We start from the raw sequence: 22,933 nt of genomic DNA, 5'->3' as shown, positions 1-22,933 counted from the left end.
GATAATGTGCAGTTTCTGAAATTTTCTTTTTTCCTGATACATTTGTTCAAATTTTATTTACTGAAGTGCAATTTTATGTCTATTGACTCTGCTAATAAGAATTGGGGCTTATATTTTGACATGTCTTATCATTTTTTTCCCCCTAGAATTCATTTTTGTTGCCTAGTATAAAGAAGTTATCACATGAACAGATGTTCAACATCATTAGTCATTAAGGAAATGTAAATTAAAATCACAATGAGGTACCTATTCACACTTTCTAAGAGGCCTATACTCAAGGACAATGACAAGCATTAGCAAGGACATAGAAAAATAGAAACCCTCACACATTGCTGATAGGATTGCAATATGACACAGTTACTTTGGGAGAGTTTGGCAGTTTCTTTAAAACGTTAAACATAAATGGACTGCATGCCCCAGCAATTCCATTCCTCGATATGGACCAAAGAAAAATGAAAATGAAAGTTTACACACACTTGCTATGAGTAGTAATAGCAGCATTAATCACAATAGCCAAAGAGTGGAAACCACCCAACTGTCCACCAACTAATGAACAAACCAAAATGTGTCATTGTACAAAACAATTTAGCTATAAAAAAAAAGTACTGGTACATGCTACAATATGAATCCCCCAAACATGCTAGGTTAAAGAAGCCCATCACAAAAGAACATATATCTTATGATTACATTTATATGGAAAGTCCAGTAAAGGCAAATTTACAGAAAGTGGATTTGTAGTTGCCTAGGGCTGGGAAAGGTGATTAGCTATAAATGGGCAATGTTTTGTGGTGGCGGAAATGTTCTAAATGTTCTACAAGTGAATTGTAATGGGCACAAAGCTTGGTAAATTTACTACAAATCAGTGTACTGTATACTTAGGATGGGTAGAGCTTCTGGCATATAAAATATACCTCAAAATGTTGTCTTAAAAAAATTTATCCTGTGACAGATTAGTGATAAACTGGTTATTCATCACAGAAAACTTGAGAAGCACTACTGTTGTAAGTAAAAATCAAGACTTTTCTTATAAATAATGTTAATTAGAATAAGATATATTCCATTCATGTATAATTTTATCAAAATGGACTCTACTGTCATACATAACTACAAAGAACCATTAAAAATAAATAAGCGGGGCTGGGGAGATAGCTCAGTTGGTAGAGTGCCTGCCTCACAAGCACAAGGCCCTGGGTTCAATTCCCAGCACCACAAAAAAAATAAATAAATATATAAACAAACAAACAAACAAACAAGGGCTGGAGATGTAGCTCAGTTGGTAGAGTGCTTGCCTCGCATGTACAAGGCCCTGGGTTCAAATCCCCAGCACCACACACACACACACACACACACACACACATACACACATATACACACAAAATAAATAAATAAATAATGCGAGCTAAAATGCATACATACATTTGATAAGTGAAAGGCTTCTGGGGACTTGGCTTTTAATTTTAAGTTATATTTCTTTTCTCTTTTTGTGTGTGAATTTTTCTTAATTTGTTCTAATTAGTCGTACGTGACAATAGAATGCATTTTGATGCACTGTACACAAATGGCACATAACTTCTCATTCCTCTGGCTGTGCATGGTGCAGTCACACCTGTAGTGAATCATACTGTATATAGGGTAATAATGTCTGTCTCATCCTACTGTCCTTCCCATCCCCACCACCCCTCCCTGCCCCTCACTCCCCTCTGCATATTTCTTTTTTCTATTTTAAACATACTTTTTAAAGATGTATTACTATTTTTTAGTTGTAGATGGACACAAAACCTTTATTTTATTTATTTAATGTTATGCAGTGCCAAGGATGAAACCCAGTGCTTCACACTTGCTAGGCAAGTACTCTACCACTGAGCCACGACCCCAGACCTTAAGTTAGATTTCTGAAAGTTACAAATGACAGATAAATAACCTCACAGTGATGTTGCATGCATGAATTATTAAGCATGTTAGGCATTTACATCTTGCTTGTTTAGCCAAATGTACAAAACTGATGCTAAAACACTAAAAACTATTGTAAATTATTACCAGATTATTGACTATAATTGTTTTTTTACAATTAGATAAACAGTTGCTCAAAAAAAGGGCTCATGTATTACCTACTGGCATTACCAATCATGCCCTGTTCATGAAAACATTACTTAATTTTAATAAATTCTTCAAATATTTAAACAAAAAACGGCAAAAGGAGGAGAAGAAAGAATAGAAGACAGAAACAATAGATTCCCATGAATAGCCCTTCTGTTGTCTTTTGGCCTTTCCTTCTTCACCATCTGTCAATTTTTCATCTCTGAAATTTATTTTTAGTCCTTGGAATCCTGTTTTATTAATTTTAAAAAAGAGTTTGCTGGAATTGTCATAATGGCACCTCTGTGTACCAGGGTGGTAGTGAAGTCTCATACAATGATCTCTAGCTTCATTTTCAATTTTATTTCATTTAAAAGGCTCAAGCATTACCAGACTTTGAGACAAAATGAATGATGGTATTAGAGAAGCAAAAATGACTAATTCTGGGACAGTGTCAGCTGGTACATTCATACCATGAAGATTTTCCTGGATAAAAACACCTAAGACACTATTACAGAGAACACTTGACTTTAAAAAAAAAAAAAAAAAAAAAAAAAAAAATCATTGTGTAAGTGATCTATAAAGTGCTTGTACAGGAGAAAATGTGGTAAGGACTGCAAGGTGAATGTCATGCCCTTCATACCTATATTTGCTCAAGAGGGCAATCTGATACGAAGCACTGCCATCTTGGATCTATTCCAAGAGAATTTAAATCCTCAAAAGATACTCAAGTTACATGTCATAAAACCTAAGGACAGTGACTGATCAAGAGTAATGATGGAGAAGAAAATATATCCTGTCAAAATAGATTTCCATTTTTAGTGTTGAGCTGAAATAAATAAGCTTACTTAAGCTGCTGAATCCAAGGAATGATCCGTTTCATGTCATCATTCACAGATTTTTCCATGTCATCCAAAGTGGCCTGGTCTACAGAATAAAGTACTTGATTAATTAATTGTTTACATGAGAAACAAAATCTTCATCTATGTAACCCAAAATTAAAATGAGAACTATTGCTTTAGGCAGAAAACCACGTTGTTTTTGAGTCAGAGAAAAACTAAACTAAATGCATCATAAGCTATATATCAACCTAATATGTTTTCCTTCTTTAACATTTTAGGAGATTTATAGATAAAACAACTAACAGCAAATGTGCACTAGCAAGAACAAGTAACAAATATGCAAATAATTATTTGCCTTTATTTTAATTACCAAAATTCTTATTCTAGTTTATTAGTATTTTCAAATTAAATGTATTTAAAACTCATAATATTACTAGACTTGGAGCCTTAAACATTATTTAAAAAGACTCCACTGAAATGTTTATTTACCAAACACCAATGATCTTTGGCATAAACAAGAACTGGTGTATAAAGACTAGCTTGCTATATATCCCTCTGAACTTTGAATAACATTAGAAAATGATAATAAAATACTAAGCAAAAAAGGCACAACACAAAACAATTTCAATTAGTGGAGAAAAGCATAGAAGAAATTAGAAGATCAAAGAACAAAAGAATAAAACAAAAAAGCATTGCTATGGAATGAACTGTTTCCTTCCCCCACCAAATTCATATTTTGAAGCCCCAACCCTCAATGTGATATGTAGAAAAGGGGTCTTTAGGAGGTGATTAGGTTTAGAAGACATCATGAGGTCAGAGCGCTATGATTCAGAGCAATGAGTCCTGCTGTCCATGAGCAGCTCATATTCAAATCTATATAGCCACAACTGTGACCAGAGAACCCCTTATCTTCATCAATCTATTTGGCTTAATTTTGATGTCAAATGGTGAATGTGATAATATATTCAAGAATACCGTTTCAGTAGCAATGCAAAAATACTATTCCTAGTATTTCATTATTTCAGAATACCCACTCAGTAACAGAACAAGTCAGAAATCAAAGTTTTAAAAATATCTTTTGTGTTCAAGCCAGAGAAAAATGCTTTCCTTCAGAACCCTGTTACCTCAAAAGTCATCATAGATATTTATACTATCATAAACATGTTCTCCAGCCATGAATGACATTAGAATCTCTTGGAGTGATTTCCATGTCACCCAACTAAGCAAAAAAACAGAAACTATGGGCTGGGATTGTGACTCAGTGGTAGAGCACTTGCCTGGTATGTGTGAGGCCCCGGGTTCGATTCTTAGCACCACATTATATAAATAAGTAAATAAAATAAAGATCCATCAACAAAAATAAATTAAAAAAAAAAACCAACAGAAACTGAGCTACTGAATAAATTAATCTAAACAACACCAGTTATCACCATTACTACTTTTATGTAAGAGAAATAGCATAAATGCACTTTTTATTGGGAAGTTTAACTTCTGGTACAAGAAAATCCAAAGCAAGGTTAAAACAGGGCTCCGAGAAACAGATGTTAGCCAGTTATTCCTTCCATACCTATTTTCAACACTGTAAAACACCCCTTCCGATACCTAAAGGCAAAAAGGTTTTATTTTGTTAAAAATGTTTTTTCTTACACTGAGTGACTATATCATTTAGTAACTTACCAAGTCCATAAAGCATCAATTGGAACATCCCAGAATGCAAATCTACAAAAATGTGTAGGCATTCCGAATTACCACAGGGCTCCAAGATGGGAACAACAAGAGCCGGAAGTGCAGTCTCGATGGAAGCTGAACAGTTAAGAATTTAAAATTATTTTTCTATCTGAATATTTTCCAAAAAATATATATATATCTCAGTGAGTAGAAACACGATTGAAAGATTAGAGGAAAAACATGATTCTGTGAAATTTGGAATGGAATTATTGTCAATTAGTAGTAGCTCAAATGGAAGAATATAATTTTCAAATTGAATTGAAACAAGCTACCCCTTTCAAATATTACAGGAAAAAAAATCCAAGATTCCTTTAAAAGTGTTTAAAAACCTAGTGGAAAGTCAATCTCATCACTTAACGGAGTTCTAGATTTACTTTCATGCAGTGGTTACTAATAAATGAACTTTTAGGAATTTTCTCCTTGATAGTAGTTGGAAAATATCAAGAAGAAAATTAATTATTTGGTAAACAGAATAAATCTCATCTACAGCCTAAAGATTTTCAATGTCACTCTGCATTTTTAAAAGTGTTTTTCCGGCAATTAGAGGCCAGGTGTTTCAAGAAAGACTTGAAAACTATTAAACATTATTGATTGCATAGGGAAACATTCTTTTCAAGTCATTTGTGTACCTCATTTTCAAGTCATAGATGAAACAAGAATATAGGCAATTGCTAAACACAAATCCCAGAGCTGACAAGATACTTGATCTAGAGTTTCACAGTATTTCCACTAGGCCCAATTAACTTTTCCTTTAATTCTACAACTTGGCAAAATGAAATCCAGTAAAGAGCAAAGCACACTAAAGAATTTCCTCTTCTGGTTACCAAGTTCCTCTAAAGCTACAGCACAAAAGGCAGGCAGGGAACACAGCGGGCATATAGGCCTTTCCACCAGGCATGAGTCCTCTGTGCCACTTTAAAAACCAAGGACAATAACATCTTCCCCTCCATGCCACAGGTAGTTAAGAGGAAGAAATAACAAGTCTGTGAAGGCGCCTTTAAAAAAGTGGGAGCTGGGTGAGGTGGTCCATGCTTATAATCCTACCTATTCGGAAGGCTGAGGCAGGAGGTTTGAAAGTTCCAGGCCAGTCTGGGCAACTCACTGAGGTCCTGTCTCAGAATTTAAAAATATTTTTAAAGGGCTGAGGATATAGCTCAGTGCTTGCCTAGCATGTGTTTAAGGGCCTGGGTTCAATTCTCAGTACCACAAAAAAAAAGAAAAAAAAAAAAAATGTAGAGGCTGGGATGTAGCTGAGGCCCTGGATTGAATCCCCAGCACCAAAAAGAAGCGGTGTTCAACAAATGTACATTATCTGTATTCCTTTATGAATTGAACAAATAACCCAAACCCTGTTATGAATTTGCAATGCTTTGGGTGAAGTTACCATTGGTACTAACTATCCAAATTATCAAATTAATTAAAGAATGTAGGAGCATTTAATGAAATGAAAATAAATTGCTTTCAAGTTCATCTAGTACATATTTGTATACAAATGTTTAAGGTCCAGGTCCAGCAGAAGTTTCACCTGAGGCGGGGAAAAACAGAACAAAAAGGCACACACAGGAATTTCTTTTATAATATTTTTATAATTCAAGACCAGTGTGACAAATTAGTTCAAATCAATGATGTTTTTGCTGAACTTAACTAAATTAAGTAATATAATAAGAAAGTACTTAAATTTGAAACAGGGTTGCTGATTTTTAAAACATTTCTATACAGTTGCAATTACTAATGGGGTACAAATGTATCCTTTAAATCGAAACTATTTCTAAAATGTAGCAATGGAATAAAACTACTTCTGGGAATTGGGGTAGCAATTATAATTACAATCTAGTTATCAAATTTCAGTATTCTCAAAAACACAAGAGCATTGGTAGAGAACACAGTCCATAAGGTAGAAAATACTTAAAGATACATGTCTATGATGATCTTCTATTACCACCAATGTCCATATTTTTCTTTACAGAAAATGAAGGGAAGTAACTATAAGACCAATGAGGAATGGCTGTGTGGGGTTCAGTTTCCAAACTGATGATGTTGCCCTGATTCAGGTGCGAGAGGGTAGAGTACAACACAAAGGAACACAACCTGGCTCCCAAGGGTCAGGCAACTGCTGGGAACTGGGACATATCTCAACTTACTTCTAGCACCTTGCACTGTCTATTTTGATCTTCTCTCCGAAGTCCTGAGCTTCCTCTTGCCTGAGCCACTTCCGCCCCCATGCAACCACACGCTGCGGGCACGCTGCCATCTGAGCTGCCTAAAGTGTGTTCTCCTCTCTCTCTTGAAAGGCTCCCGTCTCTCAGCTACTCATTCGCTCAGGCTATTCCAGTTAGGGGTTGGAAAACACTCCAGCTGATTAAGGGCAACTGCACTAAGGGATTCCAAGAACAGACTATATTTCCCGCCACAAATGAGATCAAACAGGACCACAGGAAGAGTCTGAATTCGTAACTGTGAATTTTTAAAATGAGTTATGCCCTAAATGGTGGATCAGCAGACCCTTTCCTCTAGCCGTTGTATTTGCGGAATCCCTTGATTAAAGCAGGATTTGGGGGCTGGAGAGATAGCTCAGTTGGTAGAGTACTTGCCTTGCAAGCACAAGGCCCTGGGTTCAATCCCCAGCACCGCAAAAAAAAAAAAAAAAGCAGGACTTGGGACAAATCCACGTGCAAACTCCTTCCTTGCCTCAATCACAGTCCCCGAAACACTTTTCTCTGACACCTAGGCTACAAACACCTAAGGCTTGAAAGTCACTGCTGTAGCACACTCCTACTAGGAGTTAGAGATGTAGGTAGAGTCTGGACTAATACCCTCAAATGACAGATGGAGAATGGGGCCCAGATGTGTAAATGGCTAGCTCAAGAGCACACAGTTGAACTCAGATCTGCCTGTGCAGGTAGTGATATCTCTACAAATGCCACTAAAGAAAAATCTTCAGATGAAGATGAACAGTACACAAAACCATTCCTATTTAGATATAAATTTAGCTTACTTTTCAAAATAATTTAAATATCCTGGCAATCATACTGATTTCATTTTATTGTTTGGTACCAGGGTGCTTAACCACTGAACCACACCCCCAGTCCCCTTTTTTAATATATATTTTATTTAGAGACAGGGTCTCACTAAGTTGCTTATGGCCTCGCTAAGTTACTGAGACTGGCTTTGAACTTGTGATGATCCTCCTGCCTCAGCTTCCTGAGCTGCTGTACGCCACTGCACACAGCTTGATTTTATTTTATTTTTTTTTTTACTTACTAAGCTTTGTTTATAGATGATACCAAAGTAAACCAGTCTATCAAAGGATCACAAACCTTATTTCCTGGAATCCTAAAAAATAAAATTTTAGCATTTTACTATTTTAAAAAATTAGAAATTAGGATTGCAAAATGCTTAAAAGTCTTTTTGAAGAACAAAATGGAAACTTCAACAAAGGTGAAAAAGTAACAGGGAAAAACAGTCTTCAACAAATGTTACTGAGACAACTGCATATGTTCATATAAAAGAATGCAGTCGGACCCCTACCTTATACTAGTCACAAACACGAACTTAAAATGAAGCACGGATCTAAATGTAAAAGCAAAATATGAAACTAATAAAAGAAAACAGTTGTGTATCTTTACCACTTCAGGTTGGAGAAATGCATTCTCAGGCTGGATGCAAATGCACAAGCAACAAAAAAGATGAACATGAACACCCTCAAAACTACAAACTTGACCAGGTATGGTGGTGCACGGCCGTAAATCTCAGCCACTTGGGAAACTGAGGTAAGAGGATCACAAATTTGAGGTCAACCTTGGAAACTTAGTGAGACCCTGGCCTGGGGTAGGAGTAGGGGTAGGGGTAGGGGCGGAGCTGGAGATGTTGCTCAGCAGTAGCATGCTTGCTTGGCATGCACATGGCCCTAGGTTCAATCCCCAGGATCATCACCACCACCGCCCCCCCCCCCCCCAAAAAAAAAATCAGTAGTGCAAATACCATAAAATGAAAAGACAACCCCAGAATACTGGGGGAAAATTCTTACAAATCATAATATATGAAAAGGGACCTGTATCCAGAATATATAAAGAACTTTTACAACTCCATTAAAAAAAAATCATAAAATGGGTAAAGGATCTGAAGAGACATTTCTCCAAAAAAGATATATGGATACATGTTCAACAATCATTAGGGAAATGCATGTCAAAACCACAATGAGATACCACTTCACAATCACTAGAAACAAAAAGACAATAACAAGTGTTGGTGTGGACATGGAGAAAACAGAACTCTCACACACTATCATGAGATTGTAAAGTGGTGTTAAACACAACAAAAGGTTAAACAGTTACCACATGACCCAACTATTACACTTCTAGGCATATATCCAAGAGAAATGAAAATATATGTCCACACAAAAACTTGAACAAATGTTCATAGCAGCATTATTCACAATAGCCAAAAAGTGGAAATAACCACAATGTCCAGCCATGATGAATTAATAAAATATGGTATATCCATACAGTGTATTATTTGACAATGAAAAGGAAGTATTGAAATATGGATGAACGTCAAAAACATTATGTTAAAAACAACATGCAAAAGACCCCCGATTATACGATTCATTTATGTGAAATGTCTACATAGGCGAATCTGTGGAGACAGAAAGTAGATTGCTGGTTGTCAGGAGCTGGGGGAAGGGTAAATAGGGAGGAACTGCTAATGGGCACAGGGTTTCTTTCTGGGATGATTAAAATGTTCTAAAATTAGACTGAGGTGATGGTTGTACAACTCTTGAGTACAGTAAAAACCACCAAATGAGGTAATCCTATGTGAATTACATCTCGATAAAGCTGTTAAGAAAAAAGAACAAAGGGGGGATTAGCACCCTTTCTAACTCCAATGGGTTTCAATTATGCTTTCTGATCATAATTTTTAGCCATGTATTTAACATCTTTGCTTGAGAGATTGGTGGAGGGGGTTCCCACTGAAGATAATAATTAAGATTATTAAGCACTGACAATTCTAATGCTAAGCCCTGATGAGGCTAATGGACATCCCATCTGCTCCCCACAAAGTAAGTTTTCATCAACACATTCACCGGAGTTCTGATATGCCCTTTCTATTTTTCTTATGCTTCATATTTGCAATTTCATTAATTCATGCCCTTCCCCTTAATCTCTTTAAAAATGTAAGCTAATACTTTGGCTCGTCTTAGATCCTCTTCTTTCACATCTATTCTTCATTTTTCTTGAATGAACACATATTTTTTTATTGACACAAAATAATTGTACATATTTATGGGGTACAACATGATGTTTTGACACATGTATACATTGTGTAATGGTCAAATCAGGATAACGTATCCATCACCTTAAACATTTATTACTTCTTTGTGGTAAGAACATTCTAAAAAACCTCTTTTCTATTTTGAATGTTGTAGTTTAGTCATCCTACTATGCAACAGAACACCAGAATCTATTTGAATATTATAATTTTTTCTGACTTTGCCTTTTCTTCAGGCAGTGGTTTTATACACTTTTGTTCAAAGTGGCTTTAATCCGGGTTACTAATATACCTAAGAAGCTGATTTTAAGTATAATGGATTGAGCTGGGCTCTGTAATGATAAAAGGCAGTACCTTTGCTACAAGCACGATTAAGACTTCCTACTTTGAAGGCACTTCACTTACATCATCTCCCTTAATTAACTTTGCGGGTGGGGTACAAGGTAATCATGGTCAAAAACAAACAGGGCAGGATAATAAATAAGCTCATTATGATGTAAAACTATATAAAATGGAAGGGTTTTGCTTTCTAAATGACTAGGTAAATTAGGAAGATTTTTCACTCTGTTTATAAATGAATGTCTTATTTTGAACCCTGTTACTAACAATCAAGTCAAAAAAAATTTTTTAAGGGGATGAAATTCCTATTTCATTGTGTTTTATAAATATAAATATTTGCAATGCTGCCTCATCACTAGAAGAAAAACTAAAGGAAGTAAGATTCATGTTTAAAAGCTTCCATTTCAATAAGAAAAAAGTTTGAAAGAGAGGCAATATGCAAACATTTCAAAAATGAGGCCAAGCAAAGAAAGAATAAAATAAAGGAAAAATTAGAACAAGTTTGATAGATTTACAAGTTAAAACATGGAAATGCCCGGCCTCCACAATAAAACCAATGGACCATGAAAACAGTCATATTAAAAAAGAATCCTTCATACAACAAATGTGGATGCTAATTTAAAGAAAAGCAAAGCAGAAATGTCAATTTAAAACACCTACAGTTTTCATTGGCATTGAAGCCTCTAAGAATGGCCTTCAGTTCCTGGAGCTTCTGATGAGCTCTTGCATGGACGCTGTCAATCAAGAGTTTTTCTATTGATAAGTGGTCAATCTGCATAAACAACAACAAAATTGCACATGCAAGTGAAATATTTTTACCTTAGAAGCCTGAGAGCAGAATTCTGTGCTACAAGATATTTTTAGAATTGTACTGTTAACCAGTAAAGTAAGCAGAGATGAAGTTAAAAATCAATTTATATCATATTAAGTTAAAAATTAACTTGTATGATATTGGAAGCATAAAAAACTATAGTTAATATTTTGATGAGCAGATAAAAAAATACGTATGTGTGTGTGTCAATATCAGTCATTACAGTAATCAAATGCCAGACCTTACAAATGAAATGGTGTTTTGAACTACAAAATTTGCAATAGAACGGAGGAGTGACTCAGTGGTACAGCGCATGCGCACTGCCCTGGGTTCACTCCCCAGCAATCCCCCACCAAAAGTGAAAGTAAATGTTATAGTATCAGATGTTCAGTAAAAACAATGAATACAGAAGTGTAACACTTAAAACAAATTTCATACAGGATTTTAGGAACAATTAAGTATTTTAAGGAACTGGTTATATGATTTAATCATGTTATAATCAAGTATAATATAATTGTAATAACAATTATTATTGATCTGATTATAATTAAGTTATACTGATTTTAATCAAACCAATATTAAAATATATGGAGATCTTTTACCTTCATAGCTCTTTCGACTAATTTGGAATCGGAAGCTGGCAAAGGGGGATCATGAAAAATCTGTAGGGGCTTGGAGACATCATTCTCATCAATTTTAATTGTAACTTTGTGAACAGAAGCTGTTCCTGTTTTTCTACCAAGAACCTGTTGGCTTAAGAGAAAAAAAAAATATTAAAAAAATTTTTCAACACAGCTTAACTTCTGAATAATCAAGAAAGAACAGAAAAACCTGTCTTCCAAGAGGTATCTATCTATTCACCTCTAATTCCTTTGGAGAAAATGGGAATCAAGCAAAGTTCAAAGAGGAATTGGGGAATATAAACAGTCTGATATCTGATTTTCTCCAAAACAAAGTTTTTAAAAAGGTATAATTCAAAACAGAAAACTGTGATAAGCAAGCATGTTAAAAAAAAAAAACAGATACTCACCAATCTAATCTAATGGTCTTTTAGCAATTTGGTATGAATCTAGAGTAAACTAACCTTAAGTTTTTAAAAAATATTAAGTCTTAATACAAACAGATAAATGTTTATGGATCTGAAACATGTAATGTTCTAAGAAAGATGTGAGGTTGGGGATATGGCTCAGTGCTGACCTAGCATGAATGACTAAACAAAAGCAAGTTGGTACAGGCACATGATTTTTAGTATATATTAAGTCAGACATGAGAGAGAGAAGATAAAAGAGTACTCAAAGCACAAACCCACCAGAACCAATTTTACTTACTTCCAAACGGACAGGGAGAGGCACTTCCCAGCATGATACCTTTCCACCTGCACAAGGTCTCCCCACCGCTCTCGGATTAACATTAGAGTCTGGGAATGTAACACTTCTAACTGAAGTGATAAGCAGAAAGAATCTGGTAGATCTTGTTAAGCAAATCTAAGATATATATTACTTCAGCAGACAATAAAATGTAGGTAAACTTCATTTAACAAAAGATCTATTTCCAAAGAGCTGTCTATGAACTTTTGGAATCATATTTTGGAACTTTGGAATCACATTCCTCCAATGACTCATACTAAAAAGTGGTAAAATTTGTGACATTTTTAGAAAAAAAGTTTTATATTTAATTCTGAACCATTGTAAACCAACCATAAGGTCCACGTTGACCCTCAGTTCAAAGTTTAGAAAATATGAATTAACTAAATAGTACTACACAGTCCCCAAACAGTACTATTTTTTAAAAATTTTGGGGACTGCCTACAAATTCAACAATAAGATTTAAAATTTGTTTCATTATAGATGTGGAGGTATGCTTCACACTGGCTGGTTCCCCAGTCCTGTGTCTACCCCAAAAGGGGAGAGCGGGAGGAAAGGCTAAGCTGTTTCAGTTCAGAAATAATTAAATGGAAAAGGAGGAGGGAAAGGGAGACACAAAATCCTTACAACGTCTCAAATTTCAGAAGGATACGTAGGCAGTTGTACATGTCCTGAAGAGGTTTCTCATCAGCAAAGAGCCTAGACTGCACCAGCTGATGGATAAAGTTGATCTGCATACTGTGAACCAAGGCTCGCCCATCTTCCATTGGCAGGAGAAAAGAAGGCAGTTAATCAGAAAAGCGTACGAATCACATAATACCACCAACTAAGGACGTGTATCTAACTAAACGATGAATTTTAAAAAGGAAAGACCTGAAAGTATAGGGCTGGGGTTGGAGCTCAGTGATTGAGTGCTTGCCTGGTACGTGTGAGGCACTGGGTTTGATCCTAGCACCACATAAAAGGAAATAAGTAAATAAAGATATTGTGTCCATCTACAACTAAAAAAAAAATTAAAAAAAAAAAAAAAAAAAAAAAACAAGAACATTATACTCTGAGAAACAACTGAACTTCTATAGGCAGTATGTAGTTATGATTATGGTAAAACTTGCTTCAAATTACAGGACAAATTACTACACAGATTTATTATGGTGAAGGAATATTTCAACAATATACCAAATATTCAAATCAGTACTTATGACTTAAATCAGTATTTGTAATTTACCTCCTGTTTCTTTATCCTCAACTAGAATTTCTAGCTTGAGAAGGCGCCATGGAACATCAGGATCATCTCCCATCACTGTCAAAGTAGCTTCAAATTCTCCCTCAACTCGAAACTTCACGCGGCCATTTGCTTTTAGAAAAAGAGGAAGAAGTGTACTTTGCTAGAAAACAAGTAGCCTCCTGTCTTACAAAGAAATTTAGGTAGACTGAGAGTTCTTTCATAAGTCTTCAAACCATTCAGTGGTTCTCTCAGAAGCCAGGACCCAAGTCATTCAGAAACTAAAAGCAGCAACAAACAGCCATTTTCTTGAGACTCAAAACTGGGACCCTTCTCTCCTTCAACTCCACATGATCTCATTCACTCCCTGACCAACATGAACATTGTATTTTTAGGTACTAAAGAGGTGGATGACTCACAAGTCATGGATTCGAATGCTACCAAAACTGTGTGTCAAAACTTCATAGTATTTCTTTGAATAAAACCCAAAAAACTATTTAAGGAAATATTTCTTAAAAAATGAATTTCAGCCTGGTGCTGTGGCACACCCTCCTACAGTCTCAGCTAGCTGGGAAGCTAAGGAGGAAAGATCACTTGAGCCCACGAGTTCAAGACCAGTCTGGGTAACAACACAATAAGACACCATCTTTAAAAACAGAAAGAAAAGAAAGAAAAAAGTTTCAGATACATACCAACTGTAAGATTTGCTAGCTGAGGAGGAAGATCTGTGGTACAAGTCGAGGTCTAAGAATCTGATTAAGCTGGATGAAGTGTGGCTTGTTTCTCAATTTTGGTAATAGGGTCTGGAGGAATGATTTTATCCTAAAAATAAAATTTAAGTGATTTTTAAATAATCACTGTATATCTTTCCACTGAGCTATACTCCCAGCACAAGGCATAATTTTTGCCTGTGCCTGTCTTTACCAATGTTTTCTTAACTTTACCCAAGAGAATCTCAACACTCATTTCTGCAGTCCACATCTAAAAATAGTGAACTAAATTACTACCAGCATTAGGGTGCCAAAAATTCCTCTGGTCACCTAGCTTAGACCACTATACCCACATGGTCTTCTTCATGCTCCATTTATTAATCAACTTAATATCAACAGATGACTACTTATTTCTCTAATTTATTTTTCATGCTGAGGATCAAACCCAGGGCCTGGTGCATGCCAGGCAAGCACTCTACCGCTGAGCCATACCCTCAGCCCCCTGTACTTCTCAAAGGTGTAAAATACAATAGCACCAACTCAGTAACCAGTAAATCGTAAAAACGCTTCCAAAAAGCAATTAGCATGCAGTATTCTCGCACCTGAAATCAATGTTAAGTTTCGTCAGCACATCGGCCCATTACCACCCAAAAAAAGATGCACCCATTTTGATACCTACTCACATTCTGGCCCCAATTTATTTCAGAAAAGCACAATTTTACTTATAAGAAAAAGGACTGTATAAACTACTTGTTTTGAAAATGTTTTTTTCTAGGCTACTTAATCCTAAAGCAAAGACTAACTTTTATGAGCACAAGGTCAAAGCACTTACCCTAATGCAGGTTGGCAGCCGTGGGTAAGAACCAGTAGTCAGTACATCAATGGCATACGGGATAGCAAAACTAGGCAGGCGTGCATGGACCAGAGCATCTCTAGCTAACGAGGCCAGGCGATCAGCAGTATCCACAAACAGGATGGCTTGCTGATCTAAGAAGCTTGAGATCATCTTTAATGCAAAGGGAAATGTATTTTGGCTGCTTGAAAACTTTTTTATATTAAACATCATTCACTCATTCCAAAGAAAACGTCAAAAGAAGTTAATATAGGTTTTCCATATGTATTCAGAAACATTCCCAGTAACTTGAAGAAGACATATTTAATGCATGTGGGGTTTTTTTGACATTAAAACAATTTTGTCACTTTAAGTAAAAGTTTTTAAAATACATTTCTCCATCCTTAACATTACACACAAAAATATCAAAAGTTAGGAAAAGTCAAGAGGAAAAAAATGCTTCTACTCTTAGTAGATATTCAAGTTGGCTGGTACTGAAGTAGTTAAAAGCATGAACTCCTAGACTTAGACTGACTTGGTCTCAATTTTAACTCTACAACTTAGTAGCCCGGTAACCTTGGGCAACTTACTTCGCCTCAGTTTTTGCAAATGTAAAATGGACACAATTCCCAACTTCATAAAGTTGTTTTCAGGATTAAGAGTGAATGCAAAAAAAAAAAAAAAAAAAAAAAAAAAAAAAAAGTTGAAGCATATTAAAACCCTTAGAACAGTGTCTGGAACATACGAGACAGTAAATGTTGCTCATTATAAGATACAGGTCAACTTCATGCCCAATACAAAAATCCTTTCCAACAGTTCTCTCAGTGCATTTCCTAAGGATGCCTGAACTAGCAGAGCTCAACACAGAGCTGAAAACTACCTCCTTGAATTTTTATATTCTAGTTCTATCTAGAACAATACTTAATATTTCTTTTCATGTTGGCCAAATGAAAACATGGCACTTGGAAGACATCATGCACACACAATGCCCTACATTTTCTTCATATTTCCACAGTTAATTTACTGTCTGGTTTTCAGTCTAGGAAACAGAACCAGATAATTACTGAGATGAGAAAATTGAAGCCTACGTAAAGGTGGAGGCACTTACACACAGGAAAATGGCCAATAACTAAGAAAAGTTTTTTCTCTTAGACCCCATAGAAATGTTACCTCCCATGACTAGTACAGTGGATTTCTATCAATGCCACCAATACTTAACTTATTAGCAACACACTCTCATCTCCTGAACTGAGTTTCACTGATATTTAGGCTATTCTAAGACTCCCCTCAATGGTGTCTTAGACTACCAAAGACCTCTCTCTGGGAAGATCTGCACCAACCCTATTGGGATGTCAATTTATCCAAACCCACCTGAAACATGGGTAACAAAACACCTGCAGAACTCAAAATACACTAGTTGCAAACATCCCTTTGACTAAGAAATCTAATAAAGATAAAACTATAGTTATTAGTGAGTTCATTAAGTTCCTAATGATCATCATGTTCTTTTCTTTCTTAGGTATTTACACACCAACTATTAATCTGGTTAACAGCAATCTCCTTTGGAACTTCACTGAGCACTGAATAGACATTTCTCTAAGATACACAAATGGCCAACACAGACATGAAAAGATGTTCAACATCACTGGCCACCAGGAAAATGGATACTGGAGCCACAGTAAAATACTTCTTCGTACCTACAAGGATGGCTAGATTCAAAAAGTCAGATAACGTGTTGGTAAAGATGTGGAAAAACTGGAACCCTCATATATTGCTGGTGGGAAATAAAAATGCTGCAGTCAATTGATTTGTTTATTTTGGTAACAGGGATTTAACCCAGGGGCATCACACCCCAGTCCTTTTTATTTTTTATTTTTTATTTTTGAGACAGGGTCTCTGTAAATTGCTTAGGGCCTCACTAAGTAGCTAAGGCTGGTCTCAAACTTGCAATCCTCCTGCCTCAGACTCCAGAGTCACTGAGATTACAGGCGTGCACCACTACACCCGGCTGCAACCACTCTAGAAAGCACTCTGGCAGTTTCCTCAAATGATTAAATATATATTTATCATATGACCCTGATGCTCTACTCTTAGGTGTGCTCAAAACAAATAAAAAGCATATATTCATACAGAAACTTGTACATGATTATTTACAGCAGCATTATTCATAATAGCCAAAAACTGAAAACAACTCAAACCCCTATTAACAAAGGCAGATAACACAAAATGTATATCCATGCAATCCAACCATAAAAAGGAATGAAGTACTGATACATTCTACAACACAAGTGACCTTGAAAACATTATAAAGAAGCCAGACCAAAAAAACCCATATATCATATGATCCCATTTATATGAAATGTTCACAACAGACAAATCCAGACACCAGAAGCAGATCAGTGGTTGCCTAGGGCTAGAGGAGATCTTGGGGGTGATAGCAAAAAGGTCTAGGTGTTCTTTTTGAGGTGATAAGAACATTCTAAAATTGACTGTGGTATCAGATGCGCTAATCTGTAAATATAATAAAAATCATTGAATTATACTCTAAATGGGTGAGTTGTATGGTATATGTGAATTATATCTCAATCGATCTATTAAAGGGAAAAAAGTTATGATAATGAGAGGTTTTTCTCTTTTCCACAGACAAAACATACTTAGATTATATTACCACTACAGTTCTATAAACTGTGCAGTTACACAGAAGAACACACATAGTATGGCTCGTATCACTAAAGAGTGTTTTCCTCCAGTACTGGAAACTGAACCCAGGGCCTTGTGAATACCAGGCAAGTGCTCCACCACTGAGCTACATAACCAGCCCTTTCCTTTAAATTTTATTTTGAGACAGGGTCTCAAGAAGTTGTCCAGGCTGGCCTTGAACTTGTGTATCCTCTGCCTCAATCTCCTAAGTAGCTGGGACTACAGGCATGAGCCCACCTAAGATCATTACGTATTAAGAACCTCTGAGACCAGTTAAATGATCATTAGGTTGAGAACATAAATGTCAAAATATGAACAAACCTCTAATTGTCCAGTTGATGGACTTGATCCCTGACACACACTTCCATGTCTATATTCACAAACAAAAATACTAAAACTTTCTGTAAGTCCAGTGTGGGACTTTATTTAGAATGTTACTTATTTGAACAGCAAATTCAGAAGAATGCTACATAGTACTATTCATTACTCAAAGATGATACAATGTAGCTTGATATCGAAACCAAGAGTTTCCAATTTGCTTGATAATGTTATGGAAGCACGCAACTTAGTACTACTATCAAACATGATTTCAATACCTATGGTATAATTAGGGATTTAATACCAGATTTGAAAAAACTGAACAACTGACTTTGATACAGCTCAGTAATGCCTAACCATTTCTTTTTGACCCAGGGGCTCTTTACTACTGAGCCACATCCCTCGTCATTTTTATTGAGACAAGGTCTCACTAAGTTGTTGAGCCTGGTCTTGAATTTGTGATCCTCCTGTCTCAGCCTCCCAAGTCATTGGGATTACATGCATGTGGCACCACACCCGGCTAGTAATGCCAAACTTTTTACTAAAGGTTTGAACATGTGTAATAAAATATCACCCCAAATTAACTAACTACTGAAAGAAATCTGAGACTTTTCAGAAATGCTATACCAATATTGCTTCATTTAGGCCAAAACAGATTAATTAGACTTGCTGCCCAAATTTCCAAAACAATGAACTGTACACTTCAAACTTGGAATAAGCTTGTTTATATTAATATTCATAACAAAAACTATCCTTTAAATTCTGCCTTACAGCGTACAAAAGACTTTGTTTCTATATCAACAGATGACAAAGGATGAACAAACTGAAATTTCCCCCCATAAGGAAAATTTAATATATGGTACAAAATATTCTCACCCTAAACAAACCTTTGATCAGTATTATATAGATGGATATGGGTCTTCTCAAAGAGACCCAAAGTATGTGACTAGATACATCTTACAGAATTATTCCAGCCCTGCCATTGGCTGTCAGAGTTGGAATTGTGCAATGAAAATCAGGGTTGGTTTCATTTCTTTTCCTTTTTTAAGCTTAGAAAAAAACAGAAGCAGCCTGGTGCTGTGGCACATGCCTGTAATCCCAGCAGCTCAGGAGGCTGAGGCAGGAGGACCATGAGTTCAAAGCCAGCCTCAGCAACTTAGCAAGACCCTAAGCAATTTAGCAAGACCTTGTCTCTAAATAAAATACAAAACAGGGCTGAGGATGTGGTTCAGTGGTTGAGCACCCCCGAGTTCAATCCCTGATACTCCCCAAAAAAACAAAAGAAGAATCTACATTCTAGAATTTAGAATTCTGAATTCTTTGTAACTTCTTCTATCCTTTCATTCTGACAACTTTCATATAAGTTCTGTCTAATGATAAGGAAATCCAGTGAAATAGAGGATAAGCAAACCCAGCAGGCTAAAACTGAGGTGAGATGTCAGGAAAATTATATGCAGAAACATATGTGCAGAAATTATGTGCAGATTTCTTTCTGAAGTGGTATTTCATGTAACAGGCAAACCCCCAAATGGATTTGCAGATATAAAAACTGCTATAAAAATATTTTCAACTTAGCTTGTCAGGGTGCTAAAAATAAACTATTATGGTACCTCTACACTAGATAGCTGCTAATTTTAATTTATCCAGGAAGTCTTATAAACTTAAAGAGAATTTTTAAATCTCTTAAATATAATTTAACCAATGTAAAGTTGTTTTTCTACTTTAACCTACGAAAACTGGTAACATTTTACAATGTCATGACATAAATGAATGGAAAAAAAAAAAAGGAATTTGAGCATTATTGTCAAACTTGGAGCATCTCCCCATTTTGCCCACTTCCCAAATATAACTGACAGGAGCCAGAAGTTTACTTGGCCTTGTAGAGTTGGGCCTAGAGAGCTGACCTCAATTAAAGTGGGTAAATGCTCTCATTATTTCAGGGGTTTAATTCATTTTATGCTAATTACTTTACCCTTTCCAATATGAACTCCATTCTCCTCATTAGGAGTGACAGAAATAAAACAGGAGCAATTGTGTGCCTCACCTGTTGCACCACACCATCATCCCCAAGTTATGAGCTCAGTGAGATCACGCAAGATCCCTACTGGCCAGGCACGGTGGTGCATGCCTATAATCCCAGCAATTGGGGAAGCTGAGGCAGGAGGATTGCAAATTGAGGCCAGCCTCAGCAACTTAGCAAGACTGTCTCAAAATAAACAATAAAACAAAAGGACTGGGGGTGTAGCCAGTGGTAAAGCGACCCTGGGTTCAGTCCTTTGTACCAAAACCAAAAGAAAACAAAAACAAAAAATAATCCCTACTGATGGTTTTCCTCCTTAACACTTCTTGAATATAGCTTATAACTTCTGGGGTGGGTAGATTTCAGCATCTTTGGCATATTTCACTGCATGTTGCTTCTTCAAATGCAAATGTGTGATTCCATGATCAAAAGACTAGGAGATTTTTGAAGGCAGGGATTGTTCAATAGCGGTTTGGATAATAAATGGGTAAATAAACAAATGAACAGATAAATGCTGTTATCAGCTCTGTGACCTTGAAGAACCTATGTAATTTCTAGAAACCTTATCGTCTCCTCATCTATACAACAGGGAGAAAATACCAACTCTGTCATTCTCACAAGGATGTCAAGAATAAAAAAAAAAAAAAAAGAAAAGAAAAGAATCAAAAAGCTGCTCTCTGCTTCCTGGTTGTCAGGAACTAGGCAGCTTCCCTCTGCCACGCCCTTCCACCAGGATGTTCTGCCTCACCTTGAGCCCAGAGCTATGGTGTCAGCCAACCTGGACTGAATCTCTGAAACCTTCTGGAGGCTGGGAAGTTCAAGATCAAGACACTGAATGAGGCAAGTTACTGGGCACAGGCTACACTCAAGGGGAGAGGATCATGCAAGGGCATGAATGTCTAGAGGAAAGGATCACTGGGAGCCATTTCAAAGTTGCTCACCAAAGAAGCAGAACTGAAGCTTAAACAAACATAAAATTCACTCAAAAGGCACAACGGAAGGATGACATGGAATGAGAAGATGAAATCACTCTCCCAAGGCCATTATAAGCCTTCATGGGCTTTTGTGGAGGACACATGATTTGTGAACTTCTGAATAGTGATTGCAAAACCTCTCCATCCAAGTACTGAAGATAATAAATGTACCCACAGAACTCAAAGCAGGATTATAACTGTGTGGACTGTGATCACTGGATATAACTAACACTCTGTGGACTAGCCTCGTACTTACTCTTCTGTCACGGCTTGATAATTCTCACAATAGTACTCTGGAGTATACACTGAATTAGCCCTTTTAAAAAATAACATCTAGGGTCAAAAAAGGCTCTGAACCATCCCACCTCATGCTCAGTATTCATAACTTTAACTTAGGGAATCTTGTCTGCATATATCCCTCATTCTATCCTGTTCCAGTAGTTCTTAACCAAAGAATCACTATGTACCTGAAATCAACTGCCAAATACAAGTAATTTATCACTGATAACTAAACTAATATGAGCTAATGATTTAGGCTGAGAAATCAGAGTAAATTCAGGATTACCTGAAAAGTCCTTACTCGTATTCATTTATTTAGGTACTGAAGACTGAACCCAGGGGCACTATGCCACTGAGCTATGTCCCCAGCCCTTTTGCTGTAATTTTGAGACAAGGTCTTGCTAAGTTGCTGAGGGTCTCACTAAGTTGCCAAGGCTGGCTTGAACTTATGATTCTCCTGACTCAGCCTCCCAAGCTGCTGGGACTACAGGTGTGTGCCAGCACACTCAGCTCATGTATTCTTCTTCAGTGGGGAACAAAGGAGGGAGGGTGCAATCGACGACACCCAGATGAAAGGAAACACCTCGTTCTCTAGGGTGAGAATGTCTTTTGCTAAAACAAATACTGAACAAAGCTCCTGACGTGTGGCCACCTAAGCCTAGTCTGGGGCTAAGGTAAGTGATTTAGACAGACATCACTTATCAATGTCTGCTGCCTGAGGGACACAGTTTAAAAGGGTGAGGGTTAGGAGTGGGAGGAAAGAAAATGAAACTTCTGCATAATAGCAGGAAGGACTAGCAAGCCTCTTTTTGTGAGAGTCTCATAAATTGAAAATTTTGGAGAAAAATAAGTATTTCTTTATGATTTGACTGTTAAAAAAAAAAAAAAAATCAGGGCTAGGGAGATAGCTCAGTTGGTAGAGCGCTTGCCTCGCAAGCACAAGACCCTGGGTTCAATCCCCAGCACCGCAAAAAAAAAAAAAATCAATAAGCAAAGGTTAAGGAAAACTCTTACAAATTCTAATACAAATTTTAGGCTAAGCACTTCCCCTCTTTAGTTCCAATCTCATACTTAAAGTCTCCTTGTGTAATGATGTCTCCAGATCTCCTACTCTCCTGATTCAGTGTTCACAAGAAAATACTAGGTTCCCAAAGAAATCTACTATACATTCTCCTGGAGAAATACGATTACTTATGAAGGCGACATCACTTAAGTAAGAAGTGTTAAAGCTACAATTAGAAACTATGTTTACTATAACATTCAAAAGCTTTTTATACAAAGTAAAACCAAAAGTTTAACTCACCGCACATTTTTCCACTTTGCCAGCGTTATTAGCCCATTTTACTAAAGCTAATAATCGAACGAAGAGTTGGCGTGTCCGGCTAGCAAACTGTACTATTTCTATTTTCCTACAAAAGAATTTTCAGAAAACCGATATATTACAATGAAT

The 22,933-nt window shown here is 36.4% G+C and overlaps 1 protein-coding gene across 1 annotated transcript in view; it reads right to left on the bottom strand.

Annotated features, from left to right (window-relative positions):
• MED14 (mediator complex subunit 14) overlaps positions 1-22,933 on the bottom strand; it is a 73,089-nt gene that overhangs the window by 42,579 nt on the left and 7,577 nt on the right. The window contains 12 exon segments of the mRNA XM_079122813.1: positions 2,925-3,003; positions 4,596-4,721; positions 10,914-11,025; positions 11,667-11,817; positions 12,393-12,525; positions 13,081-13,188; positions 13,654-13,782; positions 14,343-14,384; positions 14,387-14,414; positions 14,416-14,472; positions 15,193-15,366; positions 22,787-22,892. Of these exon segments, the coding sequence (XP_078978939.1) occupies positions 2,925-3,003; positions 4,596-4,721; positions 10,914-11,025; positions 11,667-11,817; positions 12,393-12,525; positions 13,081-13,188; positions 13,654-13,782; positions 14,343-14,384; positions 14,387-14,414; positions 14,416-14,472; positions 15,193-15,366; positions 22,787-22,892 (1,245 nt within the window).

This window comes from Sciurus vulgaris (genome assembly GCF_902686455.1).
Source record: "Sciurus vulgaris genome assembly, chromosome: X".
Lineage (NCBI taxonomy): Eukaryota > Metazoa > Chordata > Mammalia > Rodentia > Sciuridae > Sciurus > Sciurus vulgaris.
This window is presented reverse-complemented; position numbering and strand designations above follow the sequence as displayed.